At 42.6% G+C, this 23,316-nt stretch overlaps 1 protein-coding gene across 1 annotated transcript in view; it reads left to right on the top strand.

The window, feature by feature from the left end:
* trappc8 (trafficking protein particle complex subunit 8) overlaps window positions 1-23,316 on the top strand; it is a 94,802-nt gene that overhangs the window by 10,613 nt on the left and 60,873 nt on the right. The window contains exons 3-5 of the mRNA XM_071346042.1: window positions 4,733-4,822; window positions 6,756-6,930; window positions 16,676-16,829. Of these exons, the coding sequence (XP_071202143.1) occupies window positions 4,733-4,822; window positions 6,756-6,930; window positions 16,676-16,829 (419 nt within the window). The remainder of the gene's footprint in view (window positions 1-4,732; window positions 4,823-6,755; window positions 6,931-16,675; window positions 16,830-23,316) is intronic.

Genomic DNA, 23,316 nt, shown 5'->3' with positions numbered 1-23,316 from the left:
AACTTTTGTAGTTCAATTCCCATGTATCGAGAAAAAAACCACAGGTTAAATGGGTTTCCATCTCATTTTCAAATCTACTGATGGTTTTAACACAAATATGCCAACTCTGGTATTGGCACGTGTGCTCAAGCCAACAGCTGTCAGATACAGTGCGGGTATAGCCTACATGATGATACTATGGACAAAGGAGTTAAATCATTTTTAATTGTCAAGTGGCAGCCAAGCATTGATCATCATATCACCAGAATAAGACCCTAGATATTTATTAGAAAGGAGCATCAAGCTCATTACTTTTCACATTCACCACCCTGTGAAGTTCATCACTTATTTCATCTGTAGCCTAATAAACTGCATGCTTTCCTGAGTCGTAGTTGGAGAGCCACACATGTCATCGCATCACTCCAAATTTACTTCGATATGATGGTTGTTATATTCAATATTTGCGCGTAAGAGTTAACAACTCCATTTCTTGCATAATTCATTTTACCAACAAGAAAAGATCCCACCTTGTATAGCGTATTTTGTTTTGTGGACATTTGGAAAGTTTAACAGCAACATTTGCTGTTTCCATCAGGCCTGTCGTAATGTTTTTAAAACATTTTTTTAATCCAGCATGTACTTTGCTCACAATAATGTTGGATGAAAACGTGGTTCATTATATGAATACAGCCTAGAGAAATTTCAGGAAAGTTAATGGAGATTACTGTTACATTTTCACAAGGAATGACCTTTGGGTAGCAGTGCAGCAACTTTGTGGTGACTCTATCAAAGCGTGTGTTTCCCCCTGCTGGTCCACATCCACAAACCTCTCCAATCCACTCTATTTCTCCCATACTGTTAGTGGACCTTGCTTGGATCAAACAGCCTCCTCTAACCCTAACCTACAGTTAAGTCAACCCAACTATGGCTCTCCTATTTCTCCCTTTGACCTATGAATGGAGCATAGAAATGGTATGTTATGTCTTCACTGTTTTGTTTGAATCTAAACTGGAAGCTAAGCTTATGATTTGGGCTAACCTTTTTTCCAAGCTATCTATAGGTCACATTTGTAGGTCAAAGTGGAAGCCATGGTTGTGAGAATGACCCTCTCCAGCAGCACAGTCTCATATACTGCTGCTCTTCCCTGGTTTTCCCTACAGTGGTCAACTAGCTACAATGTGGTATCTACAATGTGATGTATACTATCTATGATATTGGTACTGTGGATGAGCTATGAGTGGTAAACATCAGTGGGAGATCCTGTACAGTTAATGGGATGTTGCTAACGCTAGTCCATGACTCTCTCCCCTCATCAGATCGCTCTGTTAAAGCTAGCGTCCCCTGGTACAGTGACTGGAGGGACACACTAACGGAACTCAGCACCTCCAAGCATTATACAGGTACCTGTACTCATCTCACCTGGCCTCACCCGACAACCTCACAATATCTATGTAGGGGGTGGCCCTACCTCTCCCCCTCTCTCCGTTCTTCTTTCTTTCCATAGCATAACTGTAGCAGACTGTCCTTCTCTCCTAACATCCTCCATTTTTATAATTGAAACTGGCCTATCCTTGGTTGGTATATTGGTTCCATTGTGCCAGGCAAGCTCAATCAAGCACAGCTAATGTATTTGAAATGGTTTCAAATATTATTTTAAACTGATGTATGAGCATTAGTAGCATATAACTCCTGTGTCCTTCTGTTCTCTCTCAATCAGCTTTAACCTATGGTCCTCTCTGAAAAGTAAGGGATAGGAAATGATTATGGGTGACACATGGTTTGCTTGTTTGTAAACAAGGTACAAACTACGCTATTAAAAGTAACAACCAATCATTCAATGACTAATTCCAGGTTTGGCTAATTTGCCTTAGTACACATATGGTACTAAATGAATTGTGCAGGACAGTGGACACTAACAATTAAGTGTGAGTTATGCTTGTTTTGACTTGTCAAATTAATGTTTATTTAGGCCTTTGTTGCTACATTTAAAAAAAACGGACCTAGTGTTGTCACGATATGCAGATTTATTTTAATTTTATATTTTATACTTCGATATCTAGTTTAGTATCATAATACTCATTACCAAAACGATACTGGAATGATACCATAGCAACAAAAAAAGAAAACATATTAGCTAAAGTCACAGAATAACCACTGGGCTTAATTTTTTTAAACATTGAACAATATGTTGATAACTAGTAGAATAAATAGAATATATTCTATATTCAGTAAAAAAAAATTGGGACAAATTTTAATTTTATTTATCTGTTATTTTACCAGGTAAGTTGAGAACACATTCTCATTTACAGCAACGACCTGGGGAATAGTTACAGGGGAGAGGAGGGGGATGAATGAGCCAATTGTAAACTGGGGATTATTAGGTGACCATGATGGTTTGAGGGCCAGATTGGGAATTTAGCCAGGACACCGGGGTTAACACCCCTACTCTTACAATAAGTTCCATGGGATCTTTAATGACCACAGAGAGTCAGGATTCCCGTTTAACATCCCATACGAAAGACGGCACCCTACACAGGGCAGTGTCCCCAATCACTGCCCTAGGGCATTGGGATATTTTTTAGACCAGAGGAAAGAGTGCCTCCTACGGGCCTTCCAACACCACTTCCAGCAGCATCTGGTCTCCAATCCAGGGACTGACCAGGACCAACCCTGCTTAGCTTCAGAAGCAAGCCAGCAGTGGAATGGCAAGAATATCAAAAAATGTAATTATGCAAAACCATGTATGAGACTCAGAGCATACAAAATGATTTTACAAAAACTTTTGAAATATAATTTGATACATATCAGGGTTAATTTTCTCATCTATGGACATAATATTGGGTCAAATGACATTCTTTAGACCTAGGATTCATTACAGCTAAATATTTTGATGTATTAAATTAATAGTTACAAAACAACAAACACTTTGAAGCTACTTTCTGAAGATTCTATATTGTAATAGTCTACACGCAATAGAAATACAATGGAATTTGCACAACATAGTACATTTCACTTCCCAGGGTGCAATACTCCGCCCAGGGCTGCTGGCTGGCTAGTGGCTACTGCTAGCAAGCCCAGTCTAACGCAAAGTAGTCTAAATATATTGCTGTCAAGTTATGAGTGCATTTCACATGATTTTTGGCTTGTGTAATCATATTATAATTCTCACATGAATGTCATGCTGAATATAGGCAGGTAGCCTAGTGGTTAGAGCGTTTCGACTTGTAACTGAAAGGTTGCAAGATCAAATCCCAGAGCTGATAAGGTAAAAATCTGTCGTTCTGCCCCTGAACAAGGCAGCTAACCCACTGTTCCTAGGCCGTCATTGAAAATAAGAATTTGTTCTTAACTGACTTGCCTAGTTAAATAAAGCTAAACAATTATTATTATTATTATTTTTTTGTCGTTTTAGAATGTTGATCTATGATCTCTCGCTTGCTTTTCAAAAGTTGCTTGCACGGTATGCATAAGCGCAGCCTGGCTAGCTACTGCCCCCTTGAAAAGAGTCAGACAAATTACAAGACAGACTCAATCCTCTCAATTGGCATATGACGTGAGACACATTTGACAGATGTACCTAAAGTAACACAAATTCTGGTACCAAACCGTTTTTCATGTTCTAGTATCGAAAAAGTACTGAAGTTTCGGTATATACCGTGCAACACTAGACTGACCTCTGGTGGCTTTAGATTCCCTTTCTCATGATTTATCTGCCATACAATGATTCATGTAAATGTCTTGCTGCGTAATCTTTTTGGAGAATGGACTGGAGCCGTGCCCAGGGGTTTATAGGTTAATCTTCCTCATTGTGCTGTTGTGCCTGTGTTCTACTATAGTAAATGTACTGCTATATAACCAAATTTATTATTGTTTTACTGGCAGTCTTGGTTTAAAGTTTCTCCATCAAAAGAGACCATTGAATCTTAGATTCAATCTGAATATGGATTTGATTGTTGCTTCTTGCTGTACTATTTATTTAGGCCTATATTTTTGTAGAGCTGACGAGAAGAGCTGTCCTCTGTCCAAAAATATACGTGGGTCTGTCGGTTTTGGCTTCCATGCATAGAGCGAGACACCGGCAGCTCTGTACAGTTCACTTATCAGTTGATCTAGTCCAAACACACAGTCTGCTGTGTTTGTGTTGTGAAGAGCGAGAGAACCAGAGATGGTGGAATTACCAGGATGTATTCATTAGGGCACAGCTTTTAAAGATCACGAGAGCTTCTTATTGGACAAGTTCTGATAGTGTTGTCTGCATACTGACTCCGGTACTATTTCCTCACTCTCATCCAGGTGTTACGTTACATAGGTGTCTACACTTGCTTTGATCCTCATTTTCCTGTCAACATTACTGCCTGAAGCTGGTTGTTCTTCTGACAATACTGGGTGTATCTCTTGATGACAAATATAGTCTGCAATAAGCAGCAAGATGCTCTCTGCATCTCAATGGGGTTTAGGATAAAAGAAGAATTGAGTGCTGGTAAAATCCTTCTCTTTCATCTGGCTAATCATTCATTTATTTCTCTCCCTGAGTATCATTTGTTGCAGCTACACAATCAGTGTGTGTATGTCAATTCCCAGCCTCTCTTGTCTGGTTGAGCTGGGTGTGCATAGACCTCTCTCAGCAGCGCCCCTGGGTGTAGGCTTCAGGTGGTCTCTGTGCAGCTCCACTCTCTCAGGGTTGTATTCCATGGAGGTGAGGTTAGGTTAGAGTGATGTTCTTGCTCTCATTTTGTTGTTGTCTTCTCTCCAGCCACGACTCCCTGGTTTGAGGCGTACAGGGAGAGCTTCCTCCAGTCAATGCCTGCCTCTGACCATGAGTTCCTCAACCACTACCTCGCCTGTATCCTTCTCTGCTTCAACATACTACAATAAACACTATGATAATGATAAATCAAATCTCAAAATCAAATCATTTCTAGGTAACAATTAAGTACCTGACTGTTTATTTTTTTATTACAACAAATTATATATTACCAGTGTGATCATATACAGTGCATTCGGAAAGTATTCAGACCCCTTCCCTTTTTCCACATTTTGTTACGTTACAGCCTTATTCTAAAATTGATTAAGTTAAAACAAATCCTCATCAATTTACACAATGCCCCATAGTGACAAAGTGAAAACAGGTTTTTAGAAATTTTTGCAAATGTATTAAATCTTATAAACAGAAATAACTTATTTACGTAAGTATTTAGACCCTTTGCTATGAGACTGGAAATTTGAGCTCCGGTGTATCCTGTTTCCATTGATCGTCCTTGAGATGTTTCTACAACTTGATTGGAGTCCACCTGTGGTAAATTCAATTGATTGGACATGATTTGGAAAGGCACACAACCTGTCTATATAATGTCCCACAGTTGACAGTGCATGTCAGAGCAAAAACTAAGCCATGAGGTCGAAGGAATTGTCCATAGAGCTCCGAGACAGGATTGTGTCGAGGGACAGTTCTGGGGAAGTGTCTGCAGCATTGAAGGTCCCCAAGAACACAGTGGCCTCCATTATTAAATGGAAGAAGTTTGTAACCACCAAGACTATTCTATTCTAGCTGGTTGCCTGGCCAAACTGAGCAATTGGGGGAGAAGCGCCTTGGTCAGGGAGGAGACCAAGAACTCGATGGTCACTCTGATAGAGCTCCAGAGTTCCTCTGTGGAGATGGGAGAAGGACAACCATCTCTGCAGCACTCCAGCAATCAGACCTTTATGGTAGAGTGGCCAGATAGAAGCCACTCCTCAGTAAAAGGCACATGACAGCCCGCTTGGAGTTTTCCTAAAGGACTCAGACCATGAGAAACAAGATTCTCTGTTCTGATGAAACCAAGATTGAACTCTTTGGCCTGAATGCCAAGGGTCATGTCTGGAGGAAACCTGGCGCCATCCCTACAGAGAAGCATGGTGGTGGTAGCATCATGCTGTGGGGATGTTTTTCAGCGGCAGGGATTAGGAGACTAGTCGGGATTGAGGGAAAGATGAACGGAGCAAAGTACGGAGATCCTTGATGAAAACCTGCACCAGAGCACTCAGGACTTCAGACTTCCAACAGGACAACGACCCTAAGCACACAGCCAATACAATGCAGGAATGGCTTCTGGACAAGTCTCTGAATGTCCTTGAGTGTCCCAGCCAGAGTCTGGAATTGAACCTGATCTAACATCTTCGGAGAGACCTGAAAATAGCTGTGCATGATGCTCCCCATCCAACCTGACAGAGCTTGAGAGGATCTGTAGAGAAGAATGGTAGAAACTCCCCAAATACAGGTGTGCCAAGCGTGTGACTCGAGGCTGTAATCGCTGCTAAAGGTGCTTCAGCAAGGTACACTGAAAGAGTGTGACTTCATATGTAAATGTCCTAGTTAATGTCAAACTTGTTTTTGCTTTATCATTATGGGGTATTGTTTGTAGATTGAGGGGGGAGGACGATTTAATCAATTTTTGAATCGGGTTGTAACATAACAAAATGTGGGAAAAGTCAAGGGGTCAGAGATAATATGTTGAGCCTATAGCCTACTGCACAAATCTCAGAACTATTTTTAAAGGTCAAATGCAGCCGTTTGTATCTCAATATCAAATCAAAAGACGGTCTTTTCAAACAGCTCTTACACCAAAAGGGCATTATCATTTTTCAGTTTGTCCATCTGTCACTCTCCAGCTATTTCCCCTTCTCTAATTTCATCCTCTCTCCCCACCCTCCCTACTCATTATCTTCTCCTTTTGCTGTTCTCTCTCTCTCCCCCCCACCTCTCTCTGGTTGTGGTTCCTTGACTGGTGCTCCTGCAGGTCTGTTGGTGGTGTCGTCCAGTGAGGCTGTACCAGTGGAGCAGTTCCTCAAGCTGTCTCAGGAGCAGCACAGGATCCAGCACAATGGAGAGTACACCAACCCCAAGTGGTTCATCCCCAACACACTCAAATACTACGTCCTCCTGCACGACATGAGCCAGGGGGAAGAACAGAGGTGGGCAATAGACACACACACACGCACACACACTTGCATGCACATGTAACAGTATAACTTTAAACCGTCCCCTCGCCCCGACCTCGGGCGCGAACCAGGGACCCTCTGCACACATCGACAACAGTCACCCACGAAGCGTCGTTACCCATCGCTCCACAAAGGCCGCGGCCCTTGCAGAGCAAGGGGAAACCCTACTTCAGGTCTCAGAGCAAGTGACGTAACCGATTGAAATGCTATTAGCGCGTACCCGCTAACTAGCTAGCCATTTCACATCCGTTACACTCACCCCCCTTTCAACCTCCTCCTTTTCCGCAGCAACCAGTGATCCGGGTCACGGCACCAATGTAACAGTATAACTTTAAACCGTCCCCTCGCCCCGACCTCGGGCGCGAACCAGGGACCCTCTGCACACATCGACAACAGTCACCCACGAAGCGTCGTTACCCATCGCTCCACAAAGGCCGCGGCCCTTGCAGAGCAAGGGGAAACCCTACTTCAGGTCTCAGAGCAAGTGACGTAACCGATTGAAATGCTATTAGCGCGTACCCGCTAACTAGCTAGCCATTTCACATCCGTTACACACACACAGTCGCGCTCTCTCGCGCTTGTCGTGGCAATTTCCTGTATTACCAAATGAGGAGAGTTATAAACCACACACCAGTCAGAGTTATACTTAAATTTAATCTTTAATCATATGAGCTTCAAAATCGCCCTTTTATTTTTATTTTTTTTCACCTTTATTTAACCAGGTAGGCTAGTTGAGAACATTTGCAACTGCGACCTGGCCAAGATAAAGCATAGCAGTGTGAACAGACAACAACACAGAGTTACACATGGAGTAAACAATAAACAAGTCAATAACATAGTAGGAAAAAAAGAGAGAATCTATATACAATGTGTGCAAAAGGCATGAGGAGGTAGGCAATAAATAGGCCATAGGAGCGAATAATTACAATTTAGCAGATTAACACTGGGGTGATAAATCATCAGATGATCATGTGCAAGTAGAGATACTGGTGTGCAAAAGAGCAGAAAAGTAAATAAATAAAAACAGTATGGGGATGAGGTAGGTAAATTGGGTGGGCTATATACCGATGGACTATGTACAGCTGCAGCGATCGGTTAGCTGCTCAGATAGCAGATGTTTAAAGTTGTTGAGGGAGATAAGTCTCCAACTTCAGAGATTTTTGCAATTCGTTCCAGTCGCAGGCAGCAGAGAACTGGAAGGAAAGGCGGCCAAATGAGGTTTTGGCTTTAGGGATGATCAGTGAGATACACCTGCTGGAGCGCGTGCTACGGGTGGGTGTTGCCATCGTGACCAGTGAACTGAGATAAGGCGGCGCTTTACCTAGCATAGCCTTGTAGATGACCTGGAGCCAGTGGGTCTGACAACGAACATGTAGCGAGGGCCAGCCGACTAGAGCATACAGGTCGCAGTGGTGGGTGGTATAAGGTGCTTTAGTAACAAAACGGATGGCACTGTGATAAACTGCATCCAGTTTGCTGAGTAGAGTATTGGAAGCTATTTTGTAGATGACATCGCCGAAGTCGAGGATCGGTAGGATAGTCAGTTTTACTAGGGTAAGTTTGGCGGCGTGAGTGAAGGAGGCTTTGTTGCGAAATAGAAAGCCGACTCGATTTGATTTTGGATTGGAGATGTTTGATATGAGTCTGGAAGGAGAGTTTGCAGTCTAGCCAGACACCTAGGTACTTATAGATGTCCACATATTCTAGGTCGGAACCATCCAGGGTGGTGATGCTAGTCGGGCGTGCGGGTGCAGGCAGCGACCGGTTGAAAAGCATGCATTTGGTTTTACTAGCATTTAAGAGCGGTTGGAGGCCACGGAAGGAGTGTTGTATGGCATTGAAGCTCGTTTGGAGGTTAGATAGCACAGTGTCCAAGGAAGGGCCAGAAGTATACAGAATGGTGTCGTCTGCGTAGAGGTGGATCAGGGAATCGCCCGCAGCAAGAGCAACATCATTGATATATACAGAGAAAAGAGTCGGCCCGAGAATTGAACCCTGTGGTACCCCCATAGAGACTGCCAGAGGACCGGACAACATGCCCTCCGATTTGACACACTGAACTCTGTCTGCGAAGTAGTTGGTGAACCAGGCAAGGCAGTCATTAGAAAAACTGAGGCTACTGAGTCTGCCGATAAGAATATGGTGATTGACAGAGTCGAAAGCCTTGGCCAGGTCGATGAAGACGGCTGCACAGTACTGTCTTTTATCGATGGCGGTTATGATGTCGTTTAGTACCTTGAGCCTTTGACTCTCAGATCAATTCAGTGTCTATAATGAATTCTGAGAGTCCCTACAAAAGAATACCAAGATCTTTTATAGCCAAGATACACCCCTCTCAACTTACATGACGGACCACAGATCTTAGGAACAGTTCACAAAGAAAGACTTCTACATGAGAGAGGAGTATCCCATAGCTTGATAGCATTAGCTATAAATTATCGTTCAGTTTGGTCTCTAAGACGAGGTTCTAATCTCGTTCCTGGTACTTCATAGTACCAAAACATTACCTCATCCAAGGCATAACTCAATTGTCAACTCTATCTCAAGTAAAACCCCCTATTCTCCCCACTCCTGGACAAGCTCACTGAGGGGAGTGACTTGCGCACAGACATTGTGGATCCAAGAGATAATTGGGTCCCCCTTAATCATCCCTTCACATGGTTTAACAGATACATTCACATATGAAGACAAGCCTGACCTCTCCCCTCTCTGGGCCCCAAGTGACTTTTCCCTAGCTGAGAAGGGAAAAGTGCAACTGCCAACAGTATAGTCCAAAGGGAGACATTCTAATGACAAGTATCTCACATAAGCATATTATGTAAATAAAACATCTTATTTATCTATGTTACCTAACTAATTCTGATTCATCCCCCACTCGCGCTCTCTCGACAGCCAAGTCTATGACCTCAGCTCTTCTCTGTGTGTGTGTGTGGCCCTCTGCATCATTAGACCAAAAGCAGTAAAGAGGAGGGTGTTGATTCTGTTCCCCACCCGCAGTTATGGATTCCTTTCATTTTTACCAGTACACAACCTTGAATTAAAACCTCATTATTAGCACAACCTTGATGCATGAACGAACCAAGGGATGATTCATGTGGATTGAGAATGTATTTTTATAATAAAATTATGGCGGGATGTAAATCATTTCATTTTATTTTACTGGCTGTAAAAATATGGCCAGAGGCTGTTTACTGGTTGGGTTAAGTAGTAGTAGCTTTTCAAAAAAAAATCTGAGTCTATGGATTCGTCTCCCTCCATTCCTACGTTTAAAAAATGACTATAGGGGGGGAGACTATAGATCTGTCTCTGTACGTATGTTAGTCACATGATATCTCAGACACCACTGGCCTGACTTTGACAAACTTTGGGGAATGATGCGGCTGCCATGGACAGTATAGAACAAGAAGGCGCGCACACTGTTAAAGCTCCCAGTTCACCACTTTATTGACAATGTTTCCATCCAAAACGGATCTTCGTCAGGTCAAACAAACTGAGTGCTCACATCCCAAAATATACACGTTTCACCTCACATGACCATTTCGGACATGACGCATGGTGGGTGCAAAAACAATTTGTATCTGTAATAATTGAATAACAATGAGATGTGTACATGTAGTAGTTCCAGAAAATATATATATACACTGCTCAAAAAAATAAAGGGAACACTTAAACAACACAATGTAACTCCAAGTCAATCACACTTCTGTGAAATCAAACTGTCCACTTAGGAAGCAACATTGATTGACGATAAATTTCACATGCTGTTGTGCAAATGGAATAGACAAAGGGTGGAAATTATAGGCAATTAGCAAGACACCCTCAATAAAGGAGTGGTTCTGCAGGTGGTGACCACAGACCACTTCTCAGTTCCTATGCTTCCTGGCTGATGTTTTGGTCACTTTTGAATGCTGGCGGTGCTTTCACTCTAGTGGTAGCATGAGACGGAGTCTACAACCCACACAAGTGGCTCAGGTAGTGCAGCTCATCCAGGATGGCACATCAATGCGAGCTGTGGCAAGAAGGTTTGCTGTGTCTGTCAGCGTAGTGTCCAGAGCATGGAGGCGCTACCAGGAGACAGGCCAGTACATCAGGAGACGTGGAGGAGGCCGTAGGAGGGCAACAACCCAGCAGCAGGACCGCTACCTCCGCCTTTGTGCAAGGAGGAGCAGGAGGAGCAAAATAGTTTGAGTAGAACAACATTGGCAAGGCAATTCAAGAATAGCCAATATGCAGTGATAATGTGTTGAACCTATAGCCTACGCACACAAAAAATTCTGCGTAACAAATAAGTACCATTTTTATTTTATTGTATTAAAAACTTCTTATGGCTGCAATCCCGGTAACGGGACTGACAACAGCCAGTGAAAGTGCAGGACGCCAAATTCAAAAAACAATTCTCATAATTAAAATTCCTCAGACATACATGTGTCTTATACCATTTTAAAGGTAATCTTGTTAATCACACCAAAGTGTCCGATTTTTCAAATATGCTTTTCAGCGAAAGCACTACAAACGATTATGTTAGGTCACACCAAACCACAATAAGCACAGACATTTTTCCAGCGGAAGATAGCAGTCACAAAAAGCACAAATAGAGAGAAAATTAATCACTAACCTTTGATGATCTTCATCAGATGACACTCATAGGACTTCATGTTACACAATACATGCATGTTTTGTTTGATAAAGTTCATATTTATATCCAAAAATCTGAGTTTACATTGGCGCGTTACATTCACTAGTTCCAAAAACATCCAGTGATTTTGCATAGCCACATCGTTTCAACAGAAATACTCATCATAAATGTAGATGATAATACAAGTTATACACATGGAATTATAGATATACCTATCCTTAATGCAACCGCTGTGTCAGATTTCAAAAAAACTTTACGGAAAAAGCAAACTATGCAATAATCTGAGACGGAGCTCAGAACAATAGTCAAATTAGACGCCATGTTGGAGTCAACAGAAACCAGAAATTACATGATAAATATTCCCTTTGATGATTTTCATCAGAATGCACTCCCGGGAATCCCAGGTCCACAATAAATGCTTGATTTGTTCGATAATGTCTGTTATTTATGACCAATTAGCTACTTTGGTTAACGCGTTTGGTAAACAATTCCAAAGTCACAAAGCGCGTTCACTAAAACCTGACGAAATGTCCAAAAGTTCCGTAACAGTCAGTAGAAACATGTCAAACGATGTATTGAATCAATCTTTAGAATGTTGTTAAAATAAATCTTGAATAACGTTCCAACCGGAGAATTACATTGACTTCAGATGAGCGATGGAACGGAGCTGCCTCTCATGTGAGCGCGCGTGGTCAAAGAATGTTCACCTCATGGCAGTGGTGACTCATTCTCCTCTCATTCAGCCCCCCTTCACAGTAGAGTCATCAGACAAAGTTCTACAGACTGTTGACATCTAGTGGAAGCCGTAGGAAGTGAATACTCATTCATATATCGCTGTGATTTCAATGGGATCTTGGTTGAAACTCGACCAGCCTCTGAATTTCCACTTCCTGTTTGGATTTTTTCTCAGGTTTTTGCCTGCCATATGAGTTCTGTTATACTCACAGACATAATTCAAACAGTTTTAGAAACTTCTGAGTGTTTTCTATCCAATACTAATAATAATATGCATATATTAGCAACTATGACTGAGGAGCAGGCCGGTTACTCTGGGCACCTTTCATCCAAGCTACTCAATACTGCCCCTGCAGGCATAAGAAGTTAAAATGGGAAAAAATAAACAAATAGCTTCTTAGCAAAGAGAAATTTATCAAGCAAGAATTTTGCTAGACTTTCTGGAAGTGGTCTGCGTGGTGCAGGGAAAATTGAAAACTAGCTGTTAGTGGCAGTGGTTTGGAACTCTTTATTGGTCTATTAACTAAACTCCATCCCACCAAAACAGGTAGAAATTTCAGACGATCTTTTCGAGCAGCTCTTACACTAAATGGGCATTTAATTCGATTTTTTTTTTTACTAGGTGAGATTAAAATTGATTTAATTGTCATTTTTGTCAATGACCTACACAAAATATATAAAGCAGACTGAAAGAGGTTTTCCTCTCTGATTTTTCCTGTGCTTAGCGCTATTATGTTTATTTTATCCTAAAAAAACTCTCCTAGTCTTTGCCAATAACAAGCATACCCATAACATGATGCAGCCACCACCATGCTTGAAAATATGATGAGTGGTACTCAGTGATGTGTTGTGTTCAGGACATACAGTGCATTTGTAAAGTTTTCAGACCCCTTGAGTTTTTCCACATTTTGTTACGTTAGAGCCTTATTCTAAAATGGATAAAAAATTTAAAAATCATGAATCTACAGTTGAAGTCGGAAGTTTACATACACTTAGGTTGGAGTCATTGAAACTCGTTTTTCAACCACTCCACAAATTCCTTGTTAACAAACTATAGTTTTGGCAAGTTGGTTAGGACATCTACTTTGTGCATGACACAAGTCATTTTTCCAACAATTGTTTACAGACAGATTATTTCACTTATAATTCACTGTATCACAATTCCAGTGGGTCAGAAGTTTACATGCGCTAAGTTGACTGTGCCTTTAAACAGCTCGGAAAATTCCAGATAAGTATGTCATGGCTTTAGAAGCGTCTGATAGGCTAATTAACATAATTTGAGTCAATTGGAGGTGTACCTGTGGATGTATTTCAAGGCCTACCTTCAAACTCAGTGCCTCTTTGCTTGACATCATGGGAAAATCAAAAGAAATCAGCCAAGACCTCAGAAAAAAGATTGTAGACCTCCACTAGTCTGGTTCATCCTTGGGAGCAATTTTCAAACGCCTGAAGGTACCACGTTCATCTGTACAAACAATAATACGCAAGTATAAACACCATAGGACCACGCAGCCGTCATACCGCTCAGGAAGGAGACATATTCTGTCTCCTTGACATGAACGTACTTTGGTGCGAAAAGTGCAAATCAATCCCAGAACAACAGCAAAGGACCTTGTGAAGATTGCTGGGGGAAACGGGTACAAAGTATCTATATCCACAGTAAAACGAGTTCTATATCGACATAACCTGAAAGGCTGCTCAGCAAGGAAGAAGCCACTGTTCCAAAACCGCCATAAAAATAAGCCAGACTACGGTTTGCAACTGCACATTGGGACAAAGATTGTACTTTTTGGAGAAATGTCCTCTGGTCTGATGAAAAAAAATGGAACTGTTTGGCCATAATGACCATCGTTATGTTTGGAAGAAAAATGGGGAGGCTTGCTAGCTGAAGAGCACCATCCCAACTGTAAAGCACGGGGGTGGCAGCGTCATGTTGTGGGGGTGCTTTGCTGAAGGAGGGACTGGTGCACTTCACAAAATAGATGGCATCATGAGCGAGGAAAATTGTGGATATATTGAAGCAACATCTCAAGACATCAGTCAGGGAGTTAAAGCTTGATCGCAAATGGGTCTATCAAATGGACAATGACCCCAAGCATATTTTCAAAGTTGTGGCAAAATGGCTTAAGGACAACAAAGTCAAGCTATTGGAGCGGCCATCACAAAGCCCTGACCTCAACCCCATAGAACATTTGTGGGCAGAACTGAAAAAGCGTGTGCGAACAAGGAGGCCTACAAACCTGACTCAGTTACACAAGCTCTGTCAGGAGAAATGGGCCAAAATTCACCCAACTTATTGTGGGGAGCTTGTGGAAGGCTACCCAAAACGTTTGACCCAAGTTAAACAATTTAAAGGCAATGCTACCAAATACTAATTGAGTGTATGCAAACTTCTGACCCACTGGGAATGTGATGAAAGAAATAAAAGCTGAAATACATAATTCTTTCTACTATTATTCTGACATTTCACATTCTTAAAATAAAGTGGTGATCTTAACTGACCTAAGACGGGGAATTTTTACTAGGATTAAATGTCAGGAATTGTGGAACTGAGTTTAAATGTATTTAGCTAAGGTGTATGTTAACTTCCGATTTCAACTGTACACACAATACCCCATAATGAGAAAGTGAAAAGAGGTTTTTAGACATTTTTGCAAATGTATTAAAAATAGAAAACAGAATTACCTAATTTGCATAAGTATTCAGACCCTTTGCTACTAGACTCGACATTGAGTTCAGGTGCATCCTGTTTCCATTGATCATCCTTGAGGTGTCTACAATTTGATTGGAGTCCACCTGTGGTCAATTCAATTGATTGGACATGATTTGAAAAGCCACACCCCTGTCTATGTAAGGCCCACAGTTGACAGCGCATATCAGAGCAAAAACCAAGCCATGAAGTCGAAGGAATTGTCCATAGAGCTCCGAGATAGGATTGTGTCGAGGCACAGATCTGGGGAAGGGTACCAAAACATGTCTGCTACATTGAAGGTCCCCAAGAACACAGTGGCCTCCATTATTAAGTCGAAGAAGTTTGGAACCAACAAGACTCTTCCTAGAGCTGGCTGCCCGGCCAAACTGAGCAATCGGGGGAGAAGGGCATTGGTCAGGGAGGTGACCAAGAACCCGATGGTCACTTTGACAGAGCTCCAGAGTTCCTCTGTGGAGATGGTAGAACCTTCTGACAACCATCTCTGCAGCCCTCCACCAATCAGGCCTTTATGTAGAGTGGCCAGACTGAAGCCACTCTTCAGGGCAGATGACAACCTTGGAGTTTGCCAAAACTCTCCTAAAGACTCTGACCATGAGAAACAAGATTCTCTGTTCTGATAAAATTCAGGCCAAAGAGTAAAATTTTATTTGACCTTTTTAACTAGGCAAGTCAGTTAAGAACAAATTCTTATTTTCAATGGCGGCCTCAGAACGACAGATTTGTACCTTGTCAGCTGGGGGATTTGAACTTGCAACCTTTCGGTTACTAGTCTAACGCTCTATCCACTATGCTACCCTGCCGCCCCAATGCCAAGCGTCATGTCTGGTGGAAACCTGGCACCATTTCTATGGTGGTGGCAGTGTAATGCTGTGGGGATGTTTTTCAGCGGCAAAGACTGGGAGACTAGTCAGGAAAGATGAACAGAGCAAAGTACAGAGAGATCCTTGATGAAAATCTGCTCCAGAGCACTCAGGACCTCAGTGGCATCTGGAGAAGTCTCTGAATGTTCTTGAGTGGCCCAGCCAGAACCCGATCGAACATCTCTGGAGAGACCTGAAAATAGCTGTGCAGTGACGCTCCCCATCCAACCTGACAGAGCTTAAGTGGATCTGCAGAGAAGAATGGGAGAAACTCCCCAAATACAGGTGTGCCAAGCTTGTAGTGTCATACCCAAGAAGACTCGAGGCTGTAATCACTGCCAAAGGCGCTTCAACAAAGTACTGAGTAAAGGGTCTGAATTCTTATGTAAATGTAACATTTAAGTTTTTAATTTAACAGATATGCAAACGTTTCTAAAAACCTATTTTTACTTTGTCATTATGGGGTATTGTGTTTAGATTGAGACGGAAAAACTTTTAAATCCATTTTAGAAAAGGCTGTAACGTAACAATATGTGGAAAAATTCAAGGGGTCTGAATACTTCCTGAATGCACTGTATATCAAACACAAAAGTCATGTTTTTGACTGCACTGGGCCTTGAATAGTTTAATGTTGAATTGGCTTACATTTTTAAGTCATGTAAAAAAAATCTATATACTTGATTTCGGCCCAAAAGGACTGCTTTAAACTGTTAATGTGTCATTCTTAGCCTGTCATTGTAATTGTATATATTTTTTTCTCTCTTGTGCTCTCAGAGCTGACTCTGTGTATGAGGATATGAAGCAGAGGTATGGTTCTCAGGGTTGTTACCTTCTGAAGATCAACTCTCGTACAGCAGCAGCAGGAACAGATGAACAGATACCGGACCCATGGAGCCAGTACCTTAACAAGAGCAGTCTGCAAAGCCAGGTACGGTAGAGCCCAGACAAAGTTTTCCAAGTATCTAATTCAGTGGTCACCAACCGGTCGACCGCATTCAACTGGTCGATCTCCAAGGCATTTCTAGTCGATCGCCAAACATTTCTGTAAAACCAGAGGCGGCGCTCCTAGTGGCCGGAGACTTTAATGCAGGGAAACTTAAATCAGGTCTACCAAATTTCCATCAACATGTTAAATGTGCAACCAGAGGAAAAAAAATTCTAGATCACCTGTACTCCACACACAGAGACGCGTACAAAGCTCGCCCTCCATTTGGTAAATCTGACCACAACTCTATCCTCCTGATTCCTGCTTACAAGCAAAAATTAAAGCCGAAAGCACCAGTGACTCGGTCTATAAAAAAGTGGTCAAGATGAAGCAGATGCTAAACTACAGGACTGTTTTGCTATCACAGACTGGAACATGTTCCGGGATTCTTCCGATGGCATTGGAGTACACCACATCAGTCACTGGCTTTATCAATAAGTGCATCGAGGACGTCGTCCCCACAGTGAATGTACGTACATACCCCAACCAGAAGCCATGGATTACAGACAACATTCGCACTGAGCTAAAGGGTAGAGCTGCCGCTTTTAAGGTGCGGGACTCTAACCCGGAAGCTTACAAGAAATCCTGCTACGCCCTCCGACGAACCATCAAACAGGCAAAGCATCAATACAGGACTAAGAATTAATCATACTACACCGGCTCCGACGCGTGTCTTATGTGGCAGGGCTTGCAAACTATTACAGACTACAAAGGGAAGCACAGCCGCGAGCTGCCCAGTGACACGAGCTAAATCACTTCTATGCTCGCTTCTAGGCAAGAAACACTGAGGCATGCATGAGAGCATCAGTTGTTCCAGGCGACTGTGTGATCACGCTCTCCATAGCCGACGTGAGTAAGGCCTTTAAACAGGTCAACATACACACGTCTGCGGGGCCAGACGGATTACCAGGACGTGTGTCCGGGCATGTGCTGACCAACTGGCAGGTGTCTTCACTGACATTTTCAACATGTCCCTGATTGAGTCTGTAATACCAACATGTTTCAAGCAGACCATCATAGTCCCTGTGCCCAAGAATACAAAGGCAACCTGCCTAAATGACTACAGACCCGTAGCACTCACGTCCGTAGCCATGAAGTGCTTTGAAAGGTTGGTAATGGATCACATCAACACCATAATCCCAGAAACCCTAGACCCACTCCAATTTGCATACCGCCCAAACAGATCCACAGATGATGCAATCTCTATTGCACTCCACACTGCCCTTTCCCACCTGGACAAAAGGAACACTTATGTGAGAATGCTATTCATTGACTACAGCTCAGCGTTCAACACCATAGTACCCTCAAACTCATCACTAAGCTAAGGATCCTGGGACTAAACACCTCCCTCTGCAACTGGATCCTGGACTTCCTGACGGGCCGCCCCCAGGTGGTGAGGGTAGGTAGCAACACATCTGCCACGCTGATCCTCAACACTGGAGCGCCCCAGGGGTGTGTGCTCAGTCCCCTCCTGTACTCTCTGTTCACCCACGACTGCACGACTCCAACACCATCATTAAGTTTGCAGACGACACAACAGTGGTAGGCCTGATCACCGACAATGACGAGACAGCCTATAGGGAGGAAGTCAGAACTGGCCGGGTGGTGCCAGAATAACAACCTATCCCTCAACGTAACCAAGACTAAGGAGATTATTGTGGACTACAGGAAAAGGAGGACCGAGCACGCCCCTATTCTCATCGACGGGGCTGTAGTGGAGCAGGTTGAGAGCTTCAAGTTCCTTGGTGTCCACATCAACAACAAACTAGAATGGTCCAAACACACCAAGACAGTCGTGAAGAGGGCACGACAAAGCCTATTCCCCCTCAGAAAACTAAAAAGATTTGGCATGGGTCCTGAGATCCTCAAAATGTTCTACAGCTGCAACATCGAGAGCATCCTGATTGGTTACATCACTGCCTGGTACGGCAACTGCTCGGCCTCTGACCGCAAGGCACTACAGAGGGTAGTGCGTACGGCCCAGTACATCACTGGGGCTAAGCTGCCTGCCATCCAGGACCTCTACACCAGGCGGTGTCAGAGGAAGGCCCTAAAGATTGTCAAAGACCTCAGCCACCCCAGTCATAGACTGTTCTCGCTACTACCGCATGGCAAGCGGTACTGGAGTGCCAAGTCTAGGACAAAAAGGCTTCTCAACAGTTTTTACCCCCAAGCCATAAGACTCCTGAACAGGTAATCAAATGGCTACCCGGACTATTTGCATTTTGTGCCCCCCACCCCCCCCCCCCCACCCCTCTTTTTACGCTGCTGCTACTCTCTGTTTATCATCTATGCATATTCACTTTAACTATACATTCATGTACATACTACCTCAATTGGGCCGACCAACAAGTGCTCCCGCACATTGGCTCACCAGGCTATCTGCATTGTGTCCCACCCACCACCCGCCAACCCCTCTTTTACGCTACTGCTACTCTCTGTTCATCATATATGCATAGTCACTTTAACCATATCTACATGTACATACTACCTCAATCAGCCTGACTAACCGGTGTCTGTATGTAGCCTCGCTACTGTATATAGCCTGTTTTTTTACTGTTTTATTTCTTTACCTACCTATTGTTCACCTAATACCTTTTTGAACTATTGGTTAGAGCCTGTAAGTAAGCATTTCCTTGTATTCAGCGCACGTGACAAACTTTGATTTGATTTGAAAAACCCAATGATAAAGAAATATTTGTGTCGGTCTATATTACGCCGATATTATATACATATAGAATGAACAAATACGTTTGCTCATTTGTGGTTATTTTTTGAATTTATTCTTATTCCATTTTCAGTTGAAATATATAGCCTATATATTTTCTATTGAATAACTAATTTACTTCATGGTTTCAGTAAGGAAACAGTTTTGTAATGAACACCTAATGTATGCTTGTCATAACAAGCTCTCATTGTGAGGTTGCCATGAATTGTTTCTTAACATGACCTTGTTGTAAAGCACTGTAGTGAATCTACTCAATACAAATGCTGATTCTAACATCTAGTGGTGATATTATGAACGGCATCTTATTGGGTTTCACTGCATTCTCATTGAAGAGTTTAGTTTTTTAGGTTTACTTTGTGACAAAGCTTAATTCATTCAGCCCTCGTGTATTCGGGTACTTGTGGTGCTTCAGTACAAACACTTACGCATTTTTATCCAGTGCCATAGATATACAAATCTTTAAGTTTTACCAAAGAATGTAAACTGAACAACTGTTTCGTATTTATAGAGGATATACAGTGCATTCGGAAAGTTTATACCCCTTCACTTTTTCCAAAACAAAATGTACGTTACAGCCTTATTCTTAAATTGATTAAATAAGTTCAGCAAAAAAGAAATGTCCGTATTTTCAGGACCCTGTCTTTCAAAGATAATTTATAAAAATCCAAATAACTTCACAGATCTTCATTGTAAAGGGTTTAAACACTGTTTCCCATGCTTGTTCAATGAACCATAAACAATCAATGAACATGCACCTGTGGAACGGTCGATAAGACCCTAACAGCTTAGACGGAAGGCAATTAAGGTCACAGTTATGAAAAGTTAGGACACTAAAGAGGCCTTTCTACTGACTCTGAAAAACACCAAAAGAAAGATGCCCAGGATCCCTGCTCATCTGCGTGAATGTGCCTTAGGCATGCTGCAAGGAGGCATTAGGACTGCAGATGTGTCCAGGGCAATAAATTGCAACATCCGTACTGTGAAACGCCTAAGATAGCACTACAGGACGGACAGCTGATCGTCCTCGCAGTGGCAGACCACGTGTAACAACATCTGCACAGGATGTCACCGGCAACAATGTTGCCTATGGACACAAACCCAAAGTCGCTGGACCAGACAAGACTGGCCAAAAGTGCTCTTCATTGACGAGTCGCAGTTTTGTCTCACCAGGGGTGATGGTTGGATTCGCGTTTATCAGCGAAGGAAGGAGCATTACACAGAGGCCTGTACTCTGGAGCGGGATCGATTTGGAGGTGGAGAGTCCGTCATCGTCTGGGGCGGTGTGTCACAGCATCATCAGACTGAGCTTGTTGTCATTGCAGGCAATCTCAACGCTGTGCGTTACAGGGAAGAAATCCTCCTCCCTCGTGGTGCCCTTCCTGCAGGCTCATCCTGACATGACCCTCCAGCATGACAATGCCATCAGCCATACTGCTCGTTCTGTTCGTGATTTCCTGCAAGACAGCAATGTCAGTGTTCTGCCATGGCCAGCGAAGAGCCTGTATCTAAATCCCATTGAGCACGTCTGGGACCTGTTGGATCGGAGGGTGATGGCTAGGGCCATTCCCCCAGAAATGTCCGGGAACTTGCAGGTGCCTTGGTGGAAGAGTGGGGTAACATCTCACAGCAAGAACTAGCAAATCTGGTGCAGTCAATGAAGAGGAGATGCACTGCAGTACTTAGTATCAGGTGTGGCCACCAGCTGCATTGACTGTTACTTTTGATTTTGACCCCCCCCCCCTCAGGGACACATTATTCCATTTCTGTTAATCACATGTCTGTGGAACTTGTTCAGTTTGTCTGTTGTTGAATCTTATGTTCATACAAATATTTACACATGTTAAGTTTGATAAATAAACGCAGTAGACAGTTATTTAAATTATTTTTTACTGAATTTAGTTTTTTCCCCCTCATCAATCTACACAGAATACCCTGTAATGACAAAGTAAATGTATAGAAAATCTAAACTGAAATATTACATTGATATAAGTATTCAGACCCTTTACTCAGTACTTTGTTGAAGCACCTTTGGCAGCTATTCCAGCCTCGAGTCTCCTTGGGTGTGACGCAACAAGCTTGGCACACCTGTATTTGGGGAGTTTCTCCCATTTTTCTCTGCAGATCCTCTCAAGCTCTGTCAGGTTGGATGGGGATCGTCGTTGCACAGCTATTTTCAGGTCTCTCCAGAGATGTTGGATCGTGTTCAAGTCTGGGCTCTGGCTGGGCCACTCAAGGACATTCAGAGACTTCTCCAGAAGCCATTCCTGCATTGTATTTGGGTCATTATCCTGCTGGAAGGTGAACCTTTGCCCCAGTCTGAGGTCTTGAGCCCTCCGGAGCAGGTTTTCATCAAGGATCTCTCTGCACTTTGCTCTGGTCATCTTTCCCTCAATCCTAACTAGCCTCCTAGTCCCTACTGCTAAATAAAATCCCCACAGCATGATGCTGCCACCACCATTCTTCACAGTATGGATGGTGCCATGTGTCCTCCAGGTGGCCAACTCTAGGAAGACTCTTGGTGGTTCCAAACTTCTTCCATTTAAGAATGATGGATGCCATTGTGTTATTGGGGACCTTCAATGCTGCACACATGCTTTGGTACCCTTCCCCAGATCTGTGCCTAGACACAATTCTGTCTCGGAGCTCTACTGACAATTCCTTTGACCTCATGGCTTGGTTTTTGCTCTGACATGCACTGTCAACTGTTGGACCTTACATAGACAGGTGTGTGCCTTTACAAAATAATTTCCAATCTATTTAATTTATCACAGGTGGATTCCAAGTCGTAGAGACATCTCAAGGGTAAAGGATGGATCGACGCAATGGATCGAGTCTCATAGCAAAGGTCTTAATACTTATGTAAATAAGGTATTTCTGTTTTATTTTTAATACATTTGCAAACATAAAAAAAAAAATGTTTTGGTTTTGTTATTGTGTGTAGATTGATTGGGAGACTTTAAAAAAAAAAAAAACATTTTTAGAGTAAGGCTATAATGTAACAATGCGGAAAAAGTCAAGGGGTCTGAATTCTTTCCCGAATGCACTGTAGTTTGTATTTGTGGTTTACTAGATAACCACCAAAAATTATTCTTAAATAATGTTCATTTTAATATTTAATTGAATTATAATTTAGAGTATCATTTGGACCACAATTTGTGATAAAAGGGCCTGTTTTTCATTACACCAAAAAAAAAAACATACAGTACCAGTCAAAAGTGTGGACTCCTACTCACTGCACGGTTTTTCTTTATTTTTTCTACATTGTAGAATAATATTGAAGACATTAAAACTAAGAAATAACACACATGGAATCATGTAGTAACCAAAAAAGTGTTAAACAAAGTAGCCACCCTTTGCCTTGATGACAGCTTTGCACGCTCTTGACATTCTCTACCAGCTTCACAAGGAATGCTTTTCCAACAGTCTTGAAGGAGTTCCCACATCTGCTGAGCGCTTGTTGGATGCTTTTCCTTCACTCTGCGGTCCAACTCATCCCAAACCATCGATATTGGGTTGATGTCAGGTGATTGTGGAGGCCAGGTCATCTGATGCAGCACTCCATCACTCTCCTTTTCAAATAGCCCTTACATAGCCTGGAGTTGTGTTTTATGTCATTTTCCTGTTGAAAAACAAATGATAGGATGGCGTAACGCTGGTGTGGTAGCAATGCTGGTTAAGTGTTCCTTGAATTATAAATAAATC

The sequence above is a fragment of the Salvelinus alpinus genome, chromosome 16 (genome assembly GCF_045679555.1).
Source record: "Salvelinus alpinus chromosome 16, SLU_Salpinus.1, whole genome shotgun sequence".
Classification (NCBI taxonomy): domain Eukaryota; kingdom Metazoa; phylum Chordata; class Actinopteri; order Salmoniformes; family Salmonidae; genus Salvelinus; species Salvelinus alpinus.
The sequence above is the reverse complement of the archived record's forward strand: the minus strand, read 5'-3'. Positions and strand labels throughout refer to the sequence as shown.